At 56.9% G+C, this 20,174-nt stretch overlaps 1 protein-coding gene across 2 annotated transcripts in view; it reads right to left on the minus strand.

Moving 5' to 3' along the window:
* Positions 1-7,898: 7,898 nt before the first annotated feature.
* Positions 7,899-20,174, minus strand: part of ARHGAP35 (Rho GTPase activating protein 35) — a 134,646-nt gene continuing 122,370 nt past the window's right edge. For both annotated transcript variants that reach the window (XM_032262541.1, XM_032262542.1), the window contains 3 exons: positions 18,895-19,026; positions 9,905-10,010; positions 7,899-9,006 (listed from right to left, as the gene is read on the minus strand). In XM_032262541.1, coding sequence (XP_032118432.1) covers positions 8,649-9,006; positions 9,905-10,010; positions 18,895-19,026 — 596 coding nt within the window. In that variant the 3' untranslated portion in view covers positions 7,899-8,648. The remainder of the gene's footprint in view (positions 9,007-9,904; positions 10,011-18,894; positions 19,027-20,174) is intronic.

Raw genomic sequence — 20,174 nt, forward strand, 5'->3', positions numbered from 1 at the left:
TGTTTTGTAGAGACAAGGTCTCACTTTGCTGAGTAAGCTATTCTTAAAATCTCTCGCTCAAGAATCCTCCTCCCTTGGCCTCCCAAAGTACTAGGATTACAAGTGCAAGCCACCGTGCCCAGCTCAGAAAGTATTCTTAAAGAGCTTACTTTTCTTCCTTCGAGAGCAGAGACGGTGGCCATACCACCCTAGATGCACCCGATCTCGTCTGAAAGCAGAGCCCCATCTTGGTTGGGGGAGTCAGGGAGGGCTTTCCCATGGAGGAGTCCGAGGAGGTGAAACCTGCAGGACAAGGAGGAAGTTAGCAAGGTGGGGTGGCCGCAAGGGGGACAGTGTTGAAGGAGGAGGGGATGGTACTGCAGAGCGCCTGAGGTGGGCAGGCCCTGGGGGAGGTGGGGTGTCCGGACCAGGGTGCAAGGAAGACTCCTGGGAGGTGGGTGGGGTGGGAGTGGGACCCTGCGGGAGGGTGCAGGCTTCCTCTAAGGGCACTGGAGATCCCCAGAGGATGTTAGGGAGGAGAGTCAAGGCTGGACCTGAGATCTGATCTGCCCTCTTGGAGATGGGGGTGGGTGAGCACGGAGGGCAGACGTCCTGGTGAGATCAGACAGGGATGGGGTACAGGCAACAGGAAGGGGAGTGCGCTGGAAGGCACAATGGACTGGGAGGTGCACCTGGTTGACTGGGAGAGAGACACCCCAAGGAGGCCCCCAGGGTCTCTTTCTGGCTTGAGGGGGGATCCTGGGGAATGGCCTGGTCTGGAGAAGGGGTCAGGAGTTTGGCTGTGCGTGTGTCACGGTGGAGTCCCGAGTAGCGTGTCAGAGGGAGGTAGGTCTGATGAGTCTCTTGGAGCGGAGGTCTAGGCTGGAGTCCCGCGGGAGAGGTTGGTTTACAGATGGCGCATGCAGTCCTCCCACCTCAGCCTCCCGAGTAGCTGGTCACAGCCGCGCAACACCACACTCAGCTAATATGTTTTTTCTTGAGATGGAAAAAAAGGACAAGGTCGAGATTGCTGCGTTCGACAAATAGCTGACAATTTACCATGAGCAAGGCAGTTTGTTGGACCTCCTGGGGGGCCTACCTGGGAGCCACAACGCTGCTCCCCCAGGGCCGGGCACGGTGGCTCATGCCTGTAATCCCAACCCTTTGGGAGGCCGAGGCAGGCAGATCATGAGGTCAGCAGTTCAAGACCAGACTGGCCAACATGGTGAAACCCTGTCTCTAAGAAAAAAAAAAAAAGCTGCCCCCCAAAGCTCTCGACTTGACTGCTGGTGGCTGAGGGGCCCATGTATAGAAAGCAACAAGGCTTGAACATCAAGAGCCAGAGAAGGCTGGGCACGGGGGCGCATGCCTGTCGCACCAGTGCTTTGGAAGCTGAGGCAGGAGAATCACCTGAACCCGGGAGGCAGAGGCTGCAGTGAGCCGAGATCACACCACTGCACCCCAACCTGGGCAACAGAACAAGACTTCGTCTCAAAAAAACAAAACAAAACAAAACAAAAAAACCACTCCTTGGCCAGCCAGCCCCTGGGGCCCACTGCCTTTCCCAGTTCTGGTCTCTCCCTCAACCCAGCTCAGCACAGAGCGGGGTCCCCGGATAGCTCAGCACAGAGCGGGGTCCCCGGATAGGTCAGCACAGAGCGGGGTCCCCAGATAGCTCAGCCTTTGCCCAAAGAAGGGGGGAACATGCTGGGTGTGGTGGCTCAAGCCTGTCATCCCAGTGGTTTGGGAGACAAAGGCAAGAGGATCCCTTGGGTTCAGGAGTTATAGACCAGCTGGAGCAATAGAGGGAGATCCCATCTCTACCAAAAAAAAAAAAAAACGCCAGGTGCAGTGGCATGTGCCTCTGTACTCCCAGCTACTCGGAGGCTGAGGTGGGAGGATTGCCTCAGCCTGAGAGTTCAAGGCTGCAGTGAGCCATGTTTGCACCACTGCATTCCAGCCTGGACAACAGACCAAGAAAAGAAAAAAAGCTAGAAAAGACAGGTTTCTGTCAGCACACATTGAGTACCAGCTGCACATCAGGGGGATGTGGAGATTTAATTAAAAAAAAAAAAAAAAAAAGGAGAAAGCCTGGCATGCCCACGGGGAGTGACCTGAACCCCCAGCAGGTAAATCCCAACTGCTGGGTGAATCTGTGTGGAGCGGTTCAGGGACTCTTTCTGAAGGAAGGCTGGCTTTGAAGAACAGGATAGGATCTGCTGGGCAGGCTGGGGGTTTGGGGAAGGGTGGATGGAAGGAATTTCAGGCAGAGGGAGGTGCTCAAAGCGATCTGGAAGCAGAAAGCAGCCAGCTGCACTCAAAGAATGAGATTTGGCCAGGTGTGGTGGCTCACGCCTGTAATCCCAGCACTTTGGGAGGCTGCGGTGGGCAGATTATCTGAGGTCAGGGGTTTGAGATCAGCCTGGGCAACATGATAAAACCCAGTCTCTACTAAAAACACAAAATATTAGCTGGCCATGGTGGCGCGTGCCTGTAGTCCCAGCTACTCCGGAGGCTGAGGGCAGAGAATTGCTTGAATCGGGGAGGTGGCGGTTGCAGTGAGCTGAGATCGCACCACTGCACTCCAGCCTGGGCAACAAGAACGAAAAGAATGAAACGCCATCTCAGAAAAAAAAAAAGGAAAGAAAGAGACTGAGACTCATTTTGATGTTGTGAAGTTGGGTTAGAGGACTGGGAGAGAGAACAGGATGAGCGCGGGGTTCTGGATGAATGCCAGGGAGCCTGGGTTGTGGTCAGTAGGCATCTCCGTTTGTTTGCCTGTCTGGCTGAGAAGCCTGTGCCAAACAGCTGTCTTCTCTAGTGCTGGCCCTACTGATTGGTAGTGGTTGCCTGGAGAGGGGTGTGGCAGAGCACGGTGATCAGCTAACCATGTCTGCTATGGGTGCAGGCAGGGAAGGATGCGTTTTGTATGCTGAGTTCACTCTTCTGCCATGAAGATTGAGGGCAGGGAGGCCATTCAGGGTGTGGGGGTGTCTATCAAAGTCTAGAGAGCTTGAATTCAGGTCTAGGCTGGAATGGAGGTAGAGGGAACAGGAGTCATGCTCAAGTGACATTTGGGATCTTAGAAGCAGTAAAGGGTAAGAAGGCTGAGGATAGAGCGAACTTGAGCCCGGAGACTGGAAAGAGGGAGATATTTTTCTTTCTTTCTTTTTTTTAGGCAGAGTCTTGCTCTGTTGCCCAGGCTGGAGTGCAGTGGCGTGCTCTTGGCTTACTGCAACCTCTGCCTCCCAGGTTCAAGTGATTCTCCTGCCTCAGCCTCCTGAGTAGCTGGGACTATAGTCATGTGCCGTTATGCCCAGCTAATTTAGTATTTTTAGTAAAGATGTGGTTTCACCATGTTGGTCAGGCTGGTCTTGAACTCCTGACCTCAGGTGATCCGCCCACCTTGGCCTCCCAGAGTGCTGGGATTACAGGACTGAGCCACTGTGCCTGGCTAAATTTTTTCTTTTTTTTTTTTTAGTAGAGACGGGGTTTCACCATATTGGCCAGGATGGTCGCAAACTCTCAACTTCGTGATCCGCCCGCCTCGGCCTCCTAAAGTGCTGGGATTACAGGTGTGAGCCACCATGCCCAGAGGGAGATATTCTTAACAAGAGTTTTTTAGGGAGTGACCAGGGAGGAGGAGTTTTTGGTGGTGAGGCTTCTTTGGGAAACAGCGCACCTCTGTCCCTGGAGGTGCTGTCCTGGATGACGGTGGTGACAGTAGCTAACTCTGGTCAGGAAAGATGTCCTGGTGCCAACACAGCTCCAAGAGCCTGGGTCTCTGAGCCCAGGGCCAGCACCAGGGGGTGAGCGTGACTTTTGGCTCTCCCCACTCAGAACTTCAGACCTGACCCCTCCCTTGAGAAGGGTCTGAGATTGGCCACCTCCTGGCCATAAGCCAGCTCACGACCCTGCCGCTGTAACTGCCCAGACACTTCCACCCCAATCCAGGAAGTGAACCCGGGCAGCCTGACTCCCAGTACCACCAGTGAGGCCTCAGGCCGGAGAGGAGTGGGAAGGAAGGTCAGGAGCTGTACCTCCGGCGGCCCCTCCCCATGCCTGCCTGAAGCTCCTGTGGCTATGGGGGTCCGTGGGAGGCGCTTTAGATGATGCTGAGAACCACAGGAATGACGAGTCTAGGAAGCTGAGCTGGAGAAGAAAGCAGGTGAGAGCCGGATAGGGCTCTGCTTCACTGCTCCTGGCAGTGAAGACTCCTCCTTTGGGGGCCTCCTGCTTCCCGTACCTGGCTCAGGTGCCCGGGGAGACCCTGGTGTGTGCTGCACTGGCCCGGTAAGGAAGAGGGGCCCCCCTTCACTTCTCTGAGGTTTGCTTTTTTACAAGATTGATTTATTAACTATGATACAGATCACATAAGGCCTTTTCAGTTTTTTACACCATTCCCATTGAGACAAGTACAATACTTTGTAGCAAATACATGATTTTAAAAAACAAAACCAAACAAAAACACCTCAGTCAGAGATGCCTCAGCCTTCCTTGAGGGCTGATCATGCATTAATCAGGTTGGAGCCTCAAAAAACCCACCATGTGTTTAAAAAAAAAAAAGTCTGGAAATTAAGCAAACATTCCTAACACCAGCTAGATGGTCTGCTTAAAGTCCCTAAAATACAAAGAAACCATTGTTATACTTTGTTTACATACAGGTCTTCACTTTTGCTGCAAAACAGAAATTTGGGCACACAGCCAGACTACTAACACATTTCAATACCATTAATATGTTTTTGTTTTTCTCAGAAACTCAAAATATTTGTTAATTCAACATATATAAAGATCATTTAACATGTGAAAATACAAGTACCAGAAAAATAAGCTGGCAGCAGCACTATTCCAAATTTTCAAACAAGTTTTATTTCCATACAATTCTGACATTTCCTTTTTTTTTTCCTTAAATGTACACAGGGAACATGATTCTTTTTATGCAAACAATAACTTAGGCCCTGTCGTGACTACAGTGAAGGGTAGCATCGCTGCCGGCTCGGCGCGGGAGGCCTGGAGGCGGCCACCCAGGTCAGCGGTGCCCGAGGTGACCCACCATCTCCTGCTCTGTCCCCCCAAGCCCCCACATCGGCTGCGCTGCACCGACCGCACCGCGGCCGCGCGCCCCCACCGGACCCGCAACAGAAACTGCCCCCTTCCTGGGCCACTTTCTGACCTGGATACAGACGACGTGCTCCAAGGGAGGACGCCCATCCCCATTACACCTCAGAGCCACGGAGCCGGGGATGCTTCCCCCGCGCAGCTTCTCCGGATCCCTCGAGAAAGCAGCGACTCAACCGGACCCAGCCCCCTGCACAGCAGGCGCCCTCCTGGCCACCGCACCCTACATTTTGTAGCTGGCACCCCCAAAGCAGTGGCTTCTCACAGGAAAGGGTGGGAGGGGAGCACAGCTGAGGTGACTTGATGACAAGATGCTGCAACTGGCCTGCTGTCAAGTTGTGGGTGTGTCCAGAATGCCTGCTGGCCTGTGGGGGTCTTTACCAAGGGGATGCTGGTAAAGGCCCAGGCCTCCCTTCCCTAGGAGCAGCAGGAGCCGAGGCACAGGGATGCCCCCATCCCCTTCTGGGCAGCGGGCTGCTCCTATGATGTCACCCTCTGTCCACCATGACAAGGACAGACACTTTGTGCAGAAGAATCTGGGCCGAAGCAGTGCCCCGCCTCCAGCAGGAAGCAAAACCAAGGTGGTGGAAGCAGAAGAGTAAGGAGACAGACGCCCGAAGCTGTCTCCATCTACCTCCCCAAACACCAGGCGACGGGAAGGACGGGCACAATGCAAAGTAAATGTGTGCTGTGGCACCGTGTGTGACACAAGCCAAGAATTCTAAATGGATTCACGAGCCACGTCACCTAGCCTCAGGTCCTCCCTTTGCAGCCATCCGAGGTCACAGAGCCAGGATCAGTCTCTGGCTTCGCACCAAGGGCTGCTGTCCCCTCACACGCTGTTTGCCCTCTTGCTGAGCGGAGAGGCTGCCTTGCGTCCCCATTCTGGACAAGCCAGCGTCCACCCGCCCAGTGCTGACAGCGGCATGAGGGTCCCCTGAGCACCCTCTGTGTAAGCACTTTCCAGGGCTTAGAGCCCCAGTGAAGGTGGGGGTGGGTACAGCACAGTCCCAGCCAGCCCCAGGCACACTCCTCTGCGGCTCGCACCCAAGTGCCCATTTGGTCTGCACGCTGCCCTGACCGGATGCTGAGGCCCGGCCTGCTACGACTGGCCCCGCCACTGAAACAACCGAGGTGTCCTCTAGTCCCTCAGCCTGGAGCAGCAGATGAGGCTGAAGAGTCGGCAGGGGGATGAGGAACCTGGCTTCCTGTGCACAGGACGCCCTCTGGACAGGAGCAGCCAGTCCCTGCCCGCACCTTGGCTGACCAGGCGCCATGCTGGGGGTGCCCCAGGCCTGGCTTCAGGTACTTCTGTGAGGGGAGGGGTAGAAAGCCCAGGTGCTCCTTCTCACCGTCCCCTCCCCACCCTGGGAAAGTCACTGGCCACGGACACATCGGTGGAGTCGGGCCAGGTGGCTTGTGTGCTCACACAAAAGATGTTAGCAGTGTTAGCTCAAGCAGTAAGGGGGGCTGGGCCGCTTTTGCCTGTTCACATAGGGACGGCCCAGGCCACCACCTTGCTTTCCCTTCCACCCCCCAATTCTGTGAGGAGCTGACAGGTGAGCATCACCTCAAGAACGGTGGAGGGGTCAGTAAATGGAGCTGTTTCCTCATCTGCTCGGGGGCCAGGGCTGGGGGAGTTTGAGATAAGGTGTCTGTCAACCTCAGCTAAAATGAAACACAGATGTCACCATCCAGCCAACCCTGGGCCTACAGAGCCAGGCACAGCTCCGCCAGAAGAGACAAAAATCCATCATCCAACATTCACAGAAAACACGCCTGGACCCTGGGTTTGTTCTCCGATTTGTGTTCAAGAGGCGGTAAAATTTGCAAGGGTAGACAAGTGTTTCCAAGAAACTTTGCTGGCCATTGAGAGCTATAGACAGGAGCCGGCCACCCCCAGAGACAGCTCGGGAGCTGAAGGGCCATTCCCGTCTCGAGCCACTGCAGGCGGGGATAGGCAGGGCAGCTGCAGACGCGGGAGATATGCCTGTCAGGTCCCGGGAATATACCACAGATCCTGCTTCTTAAAGTGCAACGAGCCCCAAGGGCTGTCTGGTGTGGGGCCCTCTGTACCCCATTAGCCCTTGCCTGGGGTGACTCGAGTCAGGCTTCCTGGACACAGAGGCCATGGCCCAGCTATGCAAGTTTGCCGTGCTGGGGGACAGAGGTGGGCAGAAGACCTTTCCCTGGGGCAGTGGGAAGGCTGGGCCAGGATGGTGGTGGGTGACAGGCTGGCATGGCGCCTCTGGGCTGGCCAGGACCAGGAAGGATGCCCCTTCGAGGGGACCAGCAGACCGCCACTCCTTCAAGTGCCCCATCCCGCCATATCCCCATCCACACCCCTGCTGGTAGCCTCCATGTCTGGGATAGAATGATTCAACACCAAACACATCAACCCCAACCCAAGTGCACCTGGCACTTTCCAGCTGTCCCCACCTCCCCAGCAAGCACCCACACACACTCACACGCGCGCACACACACCCCACACACATGCTCAAGTAGTGTTTCAATCGCAATGCCTGTGTTCTGGGGCAGCCCAGGCTCCGGCCTGCTGTGCCATCTCCCCGGCTCTCCCCAGGAAGGGCTCAAACCCTCCTCCTGGGAAAAGGGGGGATCTGGTTCTTAGACCTCAGTGCATGAGTGGGACCCTAGCAGGCTCTCAGGCCACAGCTGCAGGCATCCTGGTTTCGCTGCCACAAAGACGAGGGCCACCTCCACCTGTGCACCTCCCTCTCGGCAGAGGCAGGTGCAGAGTGGAATCTTGAGGTCTGTAGTTTTCTTTCTGTGGTTTCCTTTTCCTTTTAGTTAGTGGAAGGGTTTTTCCATTTTTCCTCCGAGTGTTCCTTTGTTTGCGAGGGAATATATGGGGAAGCCTGTGGAGTGGGCCGGTGTGGAGCCCCACTCTCTGCGCTCAGGCACAAAGCTGTCCTCCACTGTTCTCATCTGCAGGGCCAGCGCCCTCAGCAGGTACCTAGTGGTGGCAGAGCCGTGGCCTACATGTTCCTAAGGAGGCCGCCAGCCAGGCTGCACCCCTACCTTGGGGGGGGTGTGCGCAGATACGGAAGGACCAATAGAAAGTGTTCTCTTCTCTTCGGGGGTTGCCAGCCCGCCCTGGGGCAGACCCGAATCTCGGAGCATCCTCCTCCCTGGCAAAGGCCAGGGCACTGTCCCGACCATGGGCTCTGTACAAGCAAGGGGAGGCGCCCTGAGGTCGGTGTGGGCAGCCAGGTGGGGTGGTGGTCCAGGAAACACAGGGAGGGCACTGGGGCCACTGCCTCCCTAGTTCAGTCCTCAAAGGGGTCCAAGTCAAAGGACAGGGCCCCATGGCTGCTGCCTGTAGCCCGCCCAGGTCTGCAGCGCCGGGCCCAGGGCACCTGCCAGCCTGGCCCGTGGTACCATTGGCTGGTACTCCCACAGAGGTCTTCAGAAGGTGATGGGAGGGCCACTGGCCCCTGCCCCTGCCCCCAGTGGACTTGGTTTTGTTCAAGGCCAAATGCCACCCCAACAGAGAGAGGACTGGTTCTCCTGAAGCCCCAGGCCTTGGTGGCTCACAGCGTGTGTTCGGCTTGAAGCTGGGAGGGAAGCAGTGGCTGCAGTGGAGACTGGGGGGTAGGTGGAGGTGACTGGGGGGGTGACGGCTGACTCGTGACAGGCGTGGAAGTGAGGAAGGGGACGGTGGAAGCCACGGCAGAGGGGGAGCTGGGCCTGGCGCCGGGGGGCTCAGTGATGGGCCGATTGTAGAAGAAGAAGGGGCACTGCTGGATGAAGAGCTCAATGATTGTCTGGTAGGTGCGCGTGGCTGTGAGGGCGTCCATGGTGCTGAAGTCAGGTCTCATCAAGGTGGGCCAGAAGCAGATGGAGAGGTTCTCGCTGGTCATGAGATTCACCTTGTTGTTGTGGCTGACCCTGCAGGTTACACCAAATTCAACAGTCAGAACTGAGCAGGCCCTGACTGGCTCCGGGCATTCATGGTCTTCAGCACCCAGGCCCAGCTCCGCCTGCACACCCTCAGCCAGAGGAGAAAAGGCCACGCATAGCTCTCTCTGCCCTGCCCTGCCCGGAAGGCTGCGCCCTCAGTGCCCTCTCCCCTCCAGCCCAGCACCGCCACATGGCCAGCCTCAGAGAGGCTGCCTGGAGTCCCGCAAGCCCCTGGGGGGGATGGACCCCCTCAGGGATTCACTCTGCAGCCAGCCAAGGCAGTGGCGGTGCTCCAGCTGTGCCGAGGGAGGGAGACTAGTACCCTAAGCCAGGGCGCCATCAGATGCCACTCGGCCAGCAGCCCTCCTCCAGGCACACGCAGCTCGGGGACAGCCACACAGCCTCCTGCCTGCAGTGTGCTCCCGGCCGGAGGCTGGCTCTCTCCTGCGGTACACCTTTTGAGGTGCAGGGTCCTGGCCCGCCCCAGCTGGGAACGTGAATGCTGAGAGAGGACTTTCGGGGGCTCTGAGGTGTTTTTGATTCAGGAGAAGATTTCTGGAGCAACAGCACCAAGCAGAGGATCTTCCGTCTCTGCCAGCTTTGGGACGCAGGCTGTACAGGAGGCCCCAGGGCCCTGCCGGAGCCAAGTACACTGTCTGGTGTTGGGCAGGTCTGGGGCCACGTGGAAGGAGGCCTGAGGATGGGCGAGCGGCAGAGGCTCTGGGCGCTGAGCCCAGAGGGCCCCACGGGAGGCCGGCCAGCACCCCGTCCAGTCCAGGGCCCGATGCTGCTACTGGCTTGAGGACAGAGCCTTGTTCTGTGACACATGGTCCCCTGGCTGTCCGTTTTCAGAAGGAAAAACCACCCAGAAGGCCCTGCGACTTACTTGTTTAGGTGAGAGATGACATACTTGAAGACTTCATGGTTTTCCTTTGGAAATTTCTTTAATACCTCCTTTAGGGCATGCAGCTTCTGCTCCCGGTCGTTGATTTCTGAGGAGACAGAAAACCAAAGCCTTTCATGGCCGAGGCTGGTGGCCACCCCAGGGTGTGCTCTGTGATGGGCCTTCTCTGAGGGCAGCCCAGGGCTTTCTGATGACACCAACCCCTCTCCTTCCCCAAAGCCTGTGCCCAAGGCTGGCACACCTGGCAGTGGCACTGGCCCAGGGGCCTGGCTCACCTCTGTGTCCCAGGCCCCCGCTGAAGGGCCGCACTGTGTGCCTGGGGCTTCCTGGCCCCCACCACCCGAGACAGAACGATCGGAGAGGCTCCGCCATAAAGAACACCATTCTTTGCTCATCCGGTTGCCCCTGGAGACAGGCATCCCTACGCAGAAAGTCTGCTTGCTTCCTGACCAGATGGAGCCGGGCGGCCGCTGCCATCCACCCACGCCAACAGACCTTCGAGGGAGGGAGCCCGTCATGAGACCAAGGCTCTGTCCTTTTCCTAGAGACACAGGGACCCTCCACACATCCCCCTGTTGGAGGGGCTCACGGAAACAGTGGGGGAATTCTTATGCACTTCATCAAAGGAACTAGGCACCCCTTTCCCCAGCACCCACACTTTGCCCACTGTGGAATCCTAATGTCCTGGGAGAGGGAAACAACGGCCTCGAATCAGCTCGAGAGCCGCGCCAGGCCCAGATCAGTGAGTCCCACGATTGTGTGAAGCAGGAACTCGTTACCCCATTTTGAGGATGTGGCAGCCGAGGTTAGAAGTTGCAGAGCTGGGCCTGGCTGCCGGGCCTGAGCCGTGGCCGGAGTGGGTGTGGCCCACCTTGGCTGGGAAGGGCACCTGGCGAGGCACAACAGTCCCAGAGCCCACCTGGGGCCCAGTTGGCTAAGACAGCTTTCTCTGTACACGGAAAGAGTCCCTGTGTTTCCTTCTTGGACTTTAGGGCTCAGAAGAACTACGGGAGGGTCTCACAAAGGAGATGGCAGCTATCTCACGACTGGCGGCCCTGGGAGCGGTGAAGAAAGGTCTGTTAAACCGCCAATGGTTGCTAACGGGTTTGGGGGCACAGGCTCCTTTCAGATGGATGGCGGGGCCACGATGAGACGCATGTGTACTATTCTGCCGATGAATCCAGAAGGGGTGTGGACTCCCCGAACCAGGTATTCTAAAGCTTGTGGCCTCCTAGTCACCTCTGCAGCAGGTGATGTGCCCAGAGGGTGAGTTGTGGGAGCTACACGAGGACCCTGGTGAGAGTGAGACCCGAAGGGCAGAGAGAACGCCAACGGCAGCAGGCTGAGCAGGGAGCAAGGTCCTGTGGTGGTCTGGAGTCTACATCCTGACTCGGGTGGCCCTGGGAGCAAATCTGCCCTCTCATACCAACCGTGTCACCTTGGGCAAGTGGCACCTAGGGTCAGTCTCCTTGTCTGTAGAAGGGGCTTTGGACAGTGCCTCCTTCATTCAGAGACACCCCGCAGTTAAATGAAGAGGTCACAGCTGGACACAAAATAGGGGTACCTGGGAGGCAGTCTGACTCGCAGGAGCCTGTGGGAGGGAGGCTGCAGGGCTGGCAGGGGCAGCGCTCCAGGAGCTCTCCCGGCAGCCGAATGAGGATGAATGAAACCAGGCAAATCTGCGGCCTTGAGCGTGACTTATGAGAGCAGTGTTTTGGTGACATCTGGCCATCAGAAATGACTGACAAAGTCCTGGGAGCTAGTTATTGGGCTACGAGCAGCTTCATTTCTATCAATCCAAGGTTTATTTTAAGGGTTCCACCTCAAGGGCACACTCTTTTTTTTTTTTTTTTCCTGTCGCCCAGGCTGGAGTGCAATGGCGTGATCTCGGCTGACTGCAGCCTCTGCCTCCTGGGTTCAAGCGATTCTCCTGCCCCAGCCTCCCAAGTAGCTGGGATTACAGGTGCATACCACCATGTCCAGCCAATTTTTGTATTTTTAGTAGAGATGGGGTTTCACCATGTTGGCCAGGATGGTCTCGAACTCCTGACCTCAGGTGGTCCGCCCGCCTCAGCGTCTCAAAGTGCTGGGATTACAGGCGTGAGCCACTGCACCCGGCTATGAGCACACTCTTTTCTATGACCTTGAGTCTTCAAACAGTTCATTGCCATGTTACAATAAACTGTTTACATAAACAAAGTAAGCTGCTGTAGGGAGGACCGGAGACTATTAGGAAGCGCAGGCGGCATGTGTGTGGCGCAGAGCGTCACTTCATAAAACCATCATGCCCCCTTCTAGCTGCTAGCTTGGCACAGGAGGACACAGGTCTCTCTGAAGGTCCCTGCACAACCAAAACACAGCTGTGTTTGTCTTAATTAGGCATCGAGTGGCAGCACCTTTACATAGGAGCCGGGTGTCACCCCATCCTCTGGCTGGAGGCAGGAAATGGGGCTGGCAAAGCCCAGGTCTGCCAGGGACATCCCTCCTTCCTATCTGACAAGCAGCAAGGAGGGTGGCTTTGTTTCTTCCTTAGGGCTGAGGAGAGGCAGCTGTAGGAATTACAGAGCCTGCTTTGATAATAATTTAGGGACAGGCCGAGCACAGTGGCACACGCCTGTAAACCCAGCACTTTGGGAGGCTGAGGTGGGCGGATCACTTGAGGTCAGGCGTTTGAGACCATCCTGGCCAACACGGGGAAACCCCGTCTCTATTAAAAATACAAAAATCAGCTGGGTGTGGTGGCACGCACCTGTAATCCCAGCTACTTGGGAGGCTGAGGCAGGAGAATCACTTGAATGCAGGAGGTGAAGGTTGCAGTGAGCTGAGATCACACCACTGCACCCTAGCCTGGGTGACAGAGCAACTCTGTCTCAAAATAAATAAATAAATAAATAAATAAATAAATAAAGAAATAAAAGAAAATTAGAGGCTGCCCCCTAAAATCCCAGCCTCCTCCTGCATGTGCACCTCACCGAGCGCCTGTTGAGGAGCCAGTGGCTGGTCTCCTGGCCTGCTCCGCTCCCCACTGGCTGCCTGGTCCAGGCATTCCTGCATACTGAGCAGCAGCCCCAGGAGCTCGCTGGGCAGAGGTGAAGGAGGGCGAGAGGCCCTTCCACTCAAGTCTGGCTCATACTAAAAGCAAGGCCAACCTTGTCAACATCCTTTTGACTCAGCTGTATTCACCTCTTTCCTTAAGCAAAGCCTGCCCTCACCCCACCAGTGCCTCTCTGCCAAGGGACCTTCTCCAGGCTCTGGCTGAAGCCTCTCCACATGGCAAAGGCACCAGCGGCTGCTTAGATTTGGGCACTGCCCGAGTGCTGGCGGGACAGCCTCATAGCGTTCGTCCCACAGCCCTGACCGCAGACCTGCATGGAAGGTGGGACTGGGTGTTGCCCATATGGTGGCTGAGAAACCCACTCCAGAGGCCAAGCGAAGGCCACAAGGCTGGTGATGGTGAAGGTGGATGGGACCCCGTCTCCCAGCTCAGCCCATCTGCTCTGGGTCCCCCGGTCCCCGCCTCCCCGCATGTGGTAAAGCCCTCTCTGACAGGAGAGGGGATGGGAGGCCCTCCAGGGTGCTGCCTTCACCAGCTAGGACACCATACTTTTTTTCTATACCCACCCTTCCCTGACCCAGGACTGGGGGGTACCAGCAAGCAGTTTGTGCCTGCGTGGCATTTTCAGTTGCCCTGGTTCGAACCAGGCACAGGTCCCTTCGACAGTCCTCAGCGAGGGAGGAGGTGACTGACCCAGAGGCAGGTGGGCCCGAAAGGGGCTGGGCTCAGCACATGGGACGGGTGAGGCTGTGTGGTGACAGCGCCCCATTCTTGCCTCATCAGACAATGCGAACTGTTTTATTCTTGGATTTGGGAGGACCCCTCGTCCTTGGGTCATTGGTTGGTTCACAGTGTGTGGGGAGGAGCAGATGTTTCCTGGGCCCACTCCTGCCCGGGCACCATTTCACACACTGGGGATGCAGTAGAGAACAAAACCAAATTCCCTGCTGATCACGGTCCAGTGGAATGAGGGGAAGGACCCAGCGGGGCCCTCCCTCGTCCAGGAGCTCCGGACCGGCTCCTCGAGGCCTTCCTGGCCCAGCCCCCATCTCCCCTCCTGACCACCATCCTGGTCCCCAGGAGTTCACGGCGTCTCTGGCCGACTGCTGCTTGCTGAGCTTGGTGCTGCTGCGGCTGTGCTGCTCCAGCCTGGGTGTGGTCAAGCAGGCTCCGGCGGCTCTGAGCCAGAAGCCTGGGGAACAGGTTGGTGGCCAAGGGCCAGCCCCCCCATGCTCCCTGGACATTTTCTGTTCTGTGGTGCTGCCGCAGGCCGGGTCAGTCTGTGTGGACCTGGGTCACAGGGCAGCAGCGCACTCAGGGGAGCCACTCACCACCTTCAGTGGAGCCCTGATCTACAGGGGCCTGCAGCTTCAACAGGGGGGCCGGCCCACCCCGGCCAGGTGTCTACACTGGCCAAAGAAACAGCAGGGGCAATGGGCTCCCTGGGTCCCTGCTGGGACGGGGCCTTCAGGGAACCCAGCCCTGGGTATGCTACTGCAACCCAGACCCACCATGGTACAGGTGCCCAGGGTGGCCCCTCCCCATGCCTGGTGTGCACTGGTTTGTGGACTCCCAGGTCCACTCCTCCAGACTTTTGGTGTTACCTCCATCCCCTTCAGAGTCCCCACCGGACCCAGACTCTGGAGGGCTGGTCCTCACATCCTTTGCTCCCTCAGCCTGCCCTTCGGGAGTAACAAGAGCAAACCATGTTGCTCCAGTATGAGGTCAGGGGTAGACAGGAGTCCAGGGGTGCGGGCTGGGGGAGACGGCAGCCTATGGAGGAGACGCAGGCTCCACAGTGCACTTGCCCCTCTGCTTGGCTCAGCTCCCGGTGGCTCTGCCCTTGCTTAGGGGGTGTGGGCTGGGAGCAGCACCCGCTGCTTAGGGCCCCAGCAGCACCTCTTCCTGGGACATCATACTTTTGAACTTAGGGGCCAGTCGACTGAGAGCAAGAAACGTCCAGGCGAGGTATTTTTGGGCCAGTTGAACCAAGACAGCCTGGACGCAGACCCAGCAATTTAGTACAACTGAGGCCCCAAGAACTCAGGAGGGAGGGGAGGGGACACCCAGAGGCACAGGGCCCTTACCGAGCAGCTTCCCATCTCTTACGGCATAGACACTAGGCCTCACACAGCTGGACACTGATTCAAGGTCACACAAATTGGCGGCAGGGACCCCGTTCCCAAACAACACTGCCCTGGCTGTGCCATGCCACTTGCCATCACTGGCACCCAGGCTGCCAACCAAGCTCTAGGCCCGGGTCTGCTGCTGCCAGCTTAGTGCCTGGAGGAAAGTCCCTGCTGGCCGCTGCTGACCACCTGCACGCCTGCATCACCAGGAAAGGGAAAGCCTGGCTCAAGGTCACAGCCCTGCCGTCATCATGCAGGCTCCTCCGGCCTCTGCTCTCCCCGCCCCTGGGGCTCTCCCCGCCCCAGGTGGTAAACAACTCCAAGGCCAAGACCTCACTCTGTGGGGCCCAGAATGGAGAATCCAGGCTGTCCTTCCCTGGAGACGTGGCTTTGCCTGTCAGCAGGACCTGTTGAGTGTCCTGTCCCATCAAGCTGAGCTGGGGACCGCATACGTGTGTCCACTGCCATCTGTCCCTGTGCACACGGGGCCTGGCTCTCTGAAATTCATGACCCTGTGTGGGTGTGAAGAACACCCCGTGCCCTTGGGCAGCTATCTGGACAGATGAAAGGAAGGCAGGATCCCCGACTCAGCAACGTCCCAAGGCAGCTCGTGCACAAGAGCTCAGAAAGCGGCAGGGCCGTCCCCTGGTGGCCTTGGCTGTACTGATTATCTCAAGCCTAAACCGCCTCATCTGTCAAATGCAAAGGGCGAGACCATGAGCCGGCATCCTGAACCACGCAGGGGTCACACATCCCCTTCGACAATCTCATGAAAATGGCCTCTCTCTAAATTAAGAAGACTGTTTTGTGAGCGGTTACAGGGAGTTAATGGGGACCCTGGAGCCACAGGTCCTTTGCCCATGACCCTCTGGTCTGAGATGGGGCCACCTCTAGCACCTGTTTCAGCACAGAAGCCACAGGGCAGGGCCTATGGACACTGGCTAGTTGGGGGAAACTCTGGACAGGCAGGGAGCGGGGAGTCGCCAGAGACAGGGGAGACACAGCAGGCCAGCAACTCCTGAAGGCGGGGCTGGGCTGCAGGGAGGAGACAACACAGGTAGTACAAGCCTTTTCCTCCGGCTCCTGAAACCCTGGCCCACCTCCCCTGTGACACCCTCTTCCTTGTGCCTTCCTTGCTGGGGTTTGCGGCTTCAAGCTCAGCTTGCTTTGCCCTGTCTGCACAGAGCTTCAGCTTGCACCCATAGAGGGCAGGTACTCAAGCCCTGGCTTGCCGCTCCCTAGCGGTGTGACCCTGGGCAGGCTGTGTCACCTCTGAGAAGCTGCTTCTTTCTCTGTAAAACAGAGATGTATTATAATACCATCTCCCTCAAAGGAAGATCAGTGGTGGGAATCAAACGCCTTGTGGAGAGCCGGGCTGAGCCTAGGCAGGCACACAAGCCCTGGGCGCTATGCTGCTACTCCTGTTCATTTCTGAATCTCCCACGTGTCACCTTACACGTGGTAGGAAAATAACTGGCGAATAATCACAGACATCTCCATTTGGCAGCACATTTTCAGCAGTGTTCAATATTGTGAAATTCTGGAGCTAAGAAAACCATTTGATAGTGACCTTGATATTTGTTGTGATGAGATTTGAAACTGGTTCCAAGGCCTGAACACATATAGACACAATTGCTCTCAGGGATTAAGTAGAAAGAGCTGGTCAAGTTGATGTAGCCATGGAGACGCCAGCCAGTCTGGGAAGAGCTACTCTGGGGCACGATCATCTTTTTTCCATTATATCCCTTAACACCGCTAACTTTTGCACCGCCTGGTATCTGTGGCTCAGCTGAACACAGCCCTGCTTTTCGGTCAACTGCTCCGGCTGTGAGAGGTGCCGTGTCAGCACGAGCTTCTCTCCCACCCGCTTAGGTCAGGTTCAAGACAGCAGAGCCCCCGCGGAGTAGCATGGGGCACAGGAAGCACACAATGGGAAGAGGAAGTGGAAACCTCCATCCTTTCCCAGGCTGCGCAGTGACAGTGGCAAGAAGCCACCTCCTGAGCGGCGGAAGCTGCTGTGGGGGGGGCGGCTGATTCCCTATCAACAGCACCTCCCGCTTCTGCCTGCCCTCCAACCCTACACAAAAAGATGCTATGTCAGCAGTTCCCGAAGAAACAATGGGGTTCTGCTGGGTGCCAGGATTTCACGCACCTCTAGATGGCGCCAAGTCAAGACAAATGCAGACAGGAATCCCCGGCTTTCTGCAAACTGGGTACCAGTCCACACCTTCCTCTTTTCCTAACTCCCACTGTGAGATGAGCTTCGGTGGAAAGAAAGCTGGCTCCAGAATAGAGATTTCCCATGCAACTTCACATCTGTGTCTGCCTGGAGCCTGCTGGAGAAGTGACTGCTGGGAAAGCCTCTATCTTCAGATGGCATGATCAGAGGAGAAGCCTGCAACCGTCCCCACCTGCTAACTCCCCTGGAGAAACCCTGACGCCCGTCTTCAGAAGGCAGATGGGAAGGAGGACCAGGCTACTCTATGACTGTCCCAGGAATACCACACTCTCCTGCCCCATCCCTGTGGGCTTAGATAAGGTCAGGAGCTGTGAACAATTCCAGTCAGCTGAGAGTGGACAGAGTAAGGTGAAGGTGGCATCCACGTTGTGAAACAGACATCACAGGAAGTGCAGATCCCGGAAGGGTGATTTTGGAGGCCCCATAGCCTGTCAGTATCGAGGCTGTGGCCGTTCAGGGGTGGGCTTCCTCCACACCTGTTTCTCTCAGATGCTACGAGAGTCAGTGACCCAGGACTCAGGGCCATGCTGATCCGTCACCTCCCTCAAATTTCTGCCTACACTGTCAGCCTTGTGAATAAATTGTGCTTGTTTAAAGCTCCCTCTTTGGAGCTGAGCAGTAACAAGATGAGACTAAGGTCCGGCCCCCAAGGGACACCTCTCCTTACCTCTTCCCCACAGCCTGGCCGCTGGATCACGGGGTGGCTGTGGTCTCTGGGCAATTGGCAGACACACTCCCTTCTGCAGCTGCATGACAAGGGCTGCCTCTTGGCCTGCCAGAGGCACAGAGCAGGAGGGCTACTGGCCACTTATAAGGTAGTGAGGGCCACATGGTGGGACGCTCTGAGAGGTCAGGCCTCCTCTGTGGCACTACACAAAGTCCCGGGAAAGCCTGGCCAGTGAGAAGGCTTACCCACTGGATGGACAGATACCTCTAGAGAGCGGCAGGCCGGGGCAGCAACAGCTGATGAGGCAAGGTGGATACCATTAACACCAGAGGTGCTCATTTGCTATAGCATCCAGCGGTCTCCCGGCCAGGGCCACTGGACCTGTCTCTTACTCTCCAGAGCTGGCTTCCTAAGAGGCTGTATGACCTAGACCCACATTAGGCTCATTACATGACAGGTAGGAGAAGACAGGTAAGACTCAGGGAAAGGAAAGGAAGACCCACTATTACATAGGCTGTTCACAGCCTCGTTTCTAGGCCTTTCCTAATCGAATTTCATCTGCAGGAGTCGGGATGGTAACAAGGGCAGGACACTAAGGGGCAGGGAAGGTTCAGTTGGCCACAAGCAAAGGAGCCACGTCTGACTCCGAAACCATGCTCTTAACTAATGAGTATGTGGGAACCTGCAACTCCCTGGATGTAACCCCCAGATCAGCACCTACAGTCTACAAAGGCAGGAGCCCGATTTACAAGTCCCACTCGTGCCACTGGTTAATTCCCTTGCCTTCTGTCCTTCAAACCTCCGCTCTAAGAGCCAGCGTCCATGCCGAGGGCAGGGCCCGGTCTTCCTCAATCTGCCCCACGCTGGGCCGCCGGTACTCACTGTGTGCCTCCACCAAATCGATCTGCATGTTGTACGGGACCAGGGGGTCAGGCAGTTCTGAGAAAAAGCTCTTCATGGCGCCGGCCACGGTATTCACCGTAAAGTCTTTCTCTGCCAAGTCCAGGTTGTGGTCTGAAAGGAAGTCAGGAGAGTGAGGTCATACCACTCTAAGCCAAGCAGAAGCAACAGGACAAACTGGGGCCTGGGAGAGGCCAGAGAAACCTCAGGAACCCAGGGACGGCCTCAGGCCTGGCAGGGATTGGACAGGTGGCACCGTGGGAGTGCTAACGCGGGTTCCGAGGTTGAGACAGAGGCTGGCCCCAGTTTCTTTCCAAAACTGCTGAACCGCCCCTCCCCCACCCTCGGGGCCGCGGTGCTGCCCCCACACACTGGTTTTCGGTGCTAGGTGCTTGCCCTCATCTGGCTTCCGTGTGTTGTTGCCTCTTCCTCACTCCTCTCCCGTCACAGGAGGAGGAGGCAGCTTTTCTAAAGGGTGGCTCACTTTCAGGTAGGTCACAAAGATGTCAGCAACCACCATGACTGCCACCTCCATCCTTGTCCCCTATGGTGGGAGGGCAAATAGACTCATGTTTTTCTCTCTCTGGCCCTTCCCAGCCATCGGCACCACTGAGCCATCTCTCGCTTTCCTCCGTGCTGCATACATACTTTAGTGCATTCCTGATGACGAAGAACTCTCTACAGGTGGACAGCAGCAGGTTCCGTTGTCGGGGAGGTAAGCTGTTACAGGACCTTCCATATACACCAATGCACCCCACACGGAGGGCTCTACCCTCACTTTGGCCTCATGTCTCCTGTCCCACAGATTTTCGTGTGGTCCCCTCTGCCTGCTGCCGGCCAGCTGAGCCCGACTGCGATGCTGCAAGGTGCCAGGGCCGCCCACCTGGGGAGTGGGTGCGGTGCGTACCCTGGGTGATGCCTCCTGCCCTGGCCGCGGACCAATGGGAACGTGCCCTGCTCTGGTGTGTTTTGCTTCTAGCACTGGGGGACGTGGCTTCTTATCCCACAGTGTGATCAATTCCAAGAGGCAGAGTCTGGCTGCCTGACTTTAGGCCTCTTGATGCTGACCCAGCTTAGGATAAGGGAGTCCCAGCCAAGAGCTCTGTAACTTGGGTCTGCATCCCAAGGGCTCAGCTCCTCACACAACAGTCCCTCGCCTTCTCTGGCGTAGGGACTTTGTGAGGAGGGTATATTTGAGGCCCTGGCAAAACAGGATCACCTCTCAACCCGACTTGTACAGTATGTGCCTGCAACTAGCTCTG

The sequence above is a fragment of the Sapajus apella genome, unplaced genomic scaffold (genome assembly GCF_009761245.1).
Source record: "Sapajus apella isolate SASKATOON/1434 unplaced genomic scaffold, GSC_monkey_1.0 scaffold130, whole genome shotgun sequence".
In the NCBI taxonomy this organism is placed as follows: Eukaryota; Metazoa; Chordata; class Mammalia; order Primates; family Cebidae; genus Sapajus; species Sapajus apella.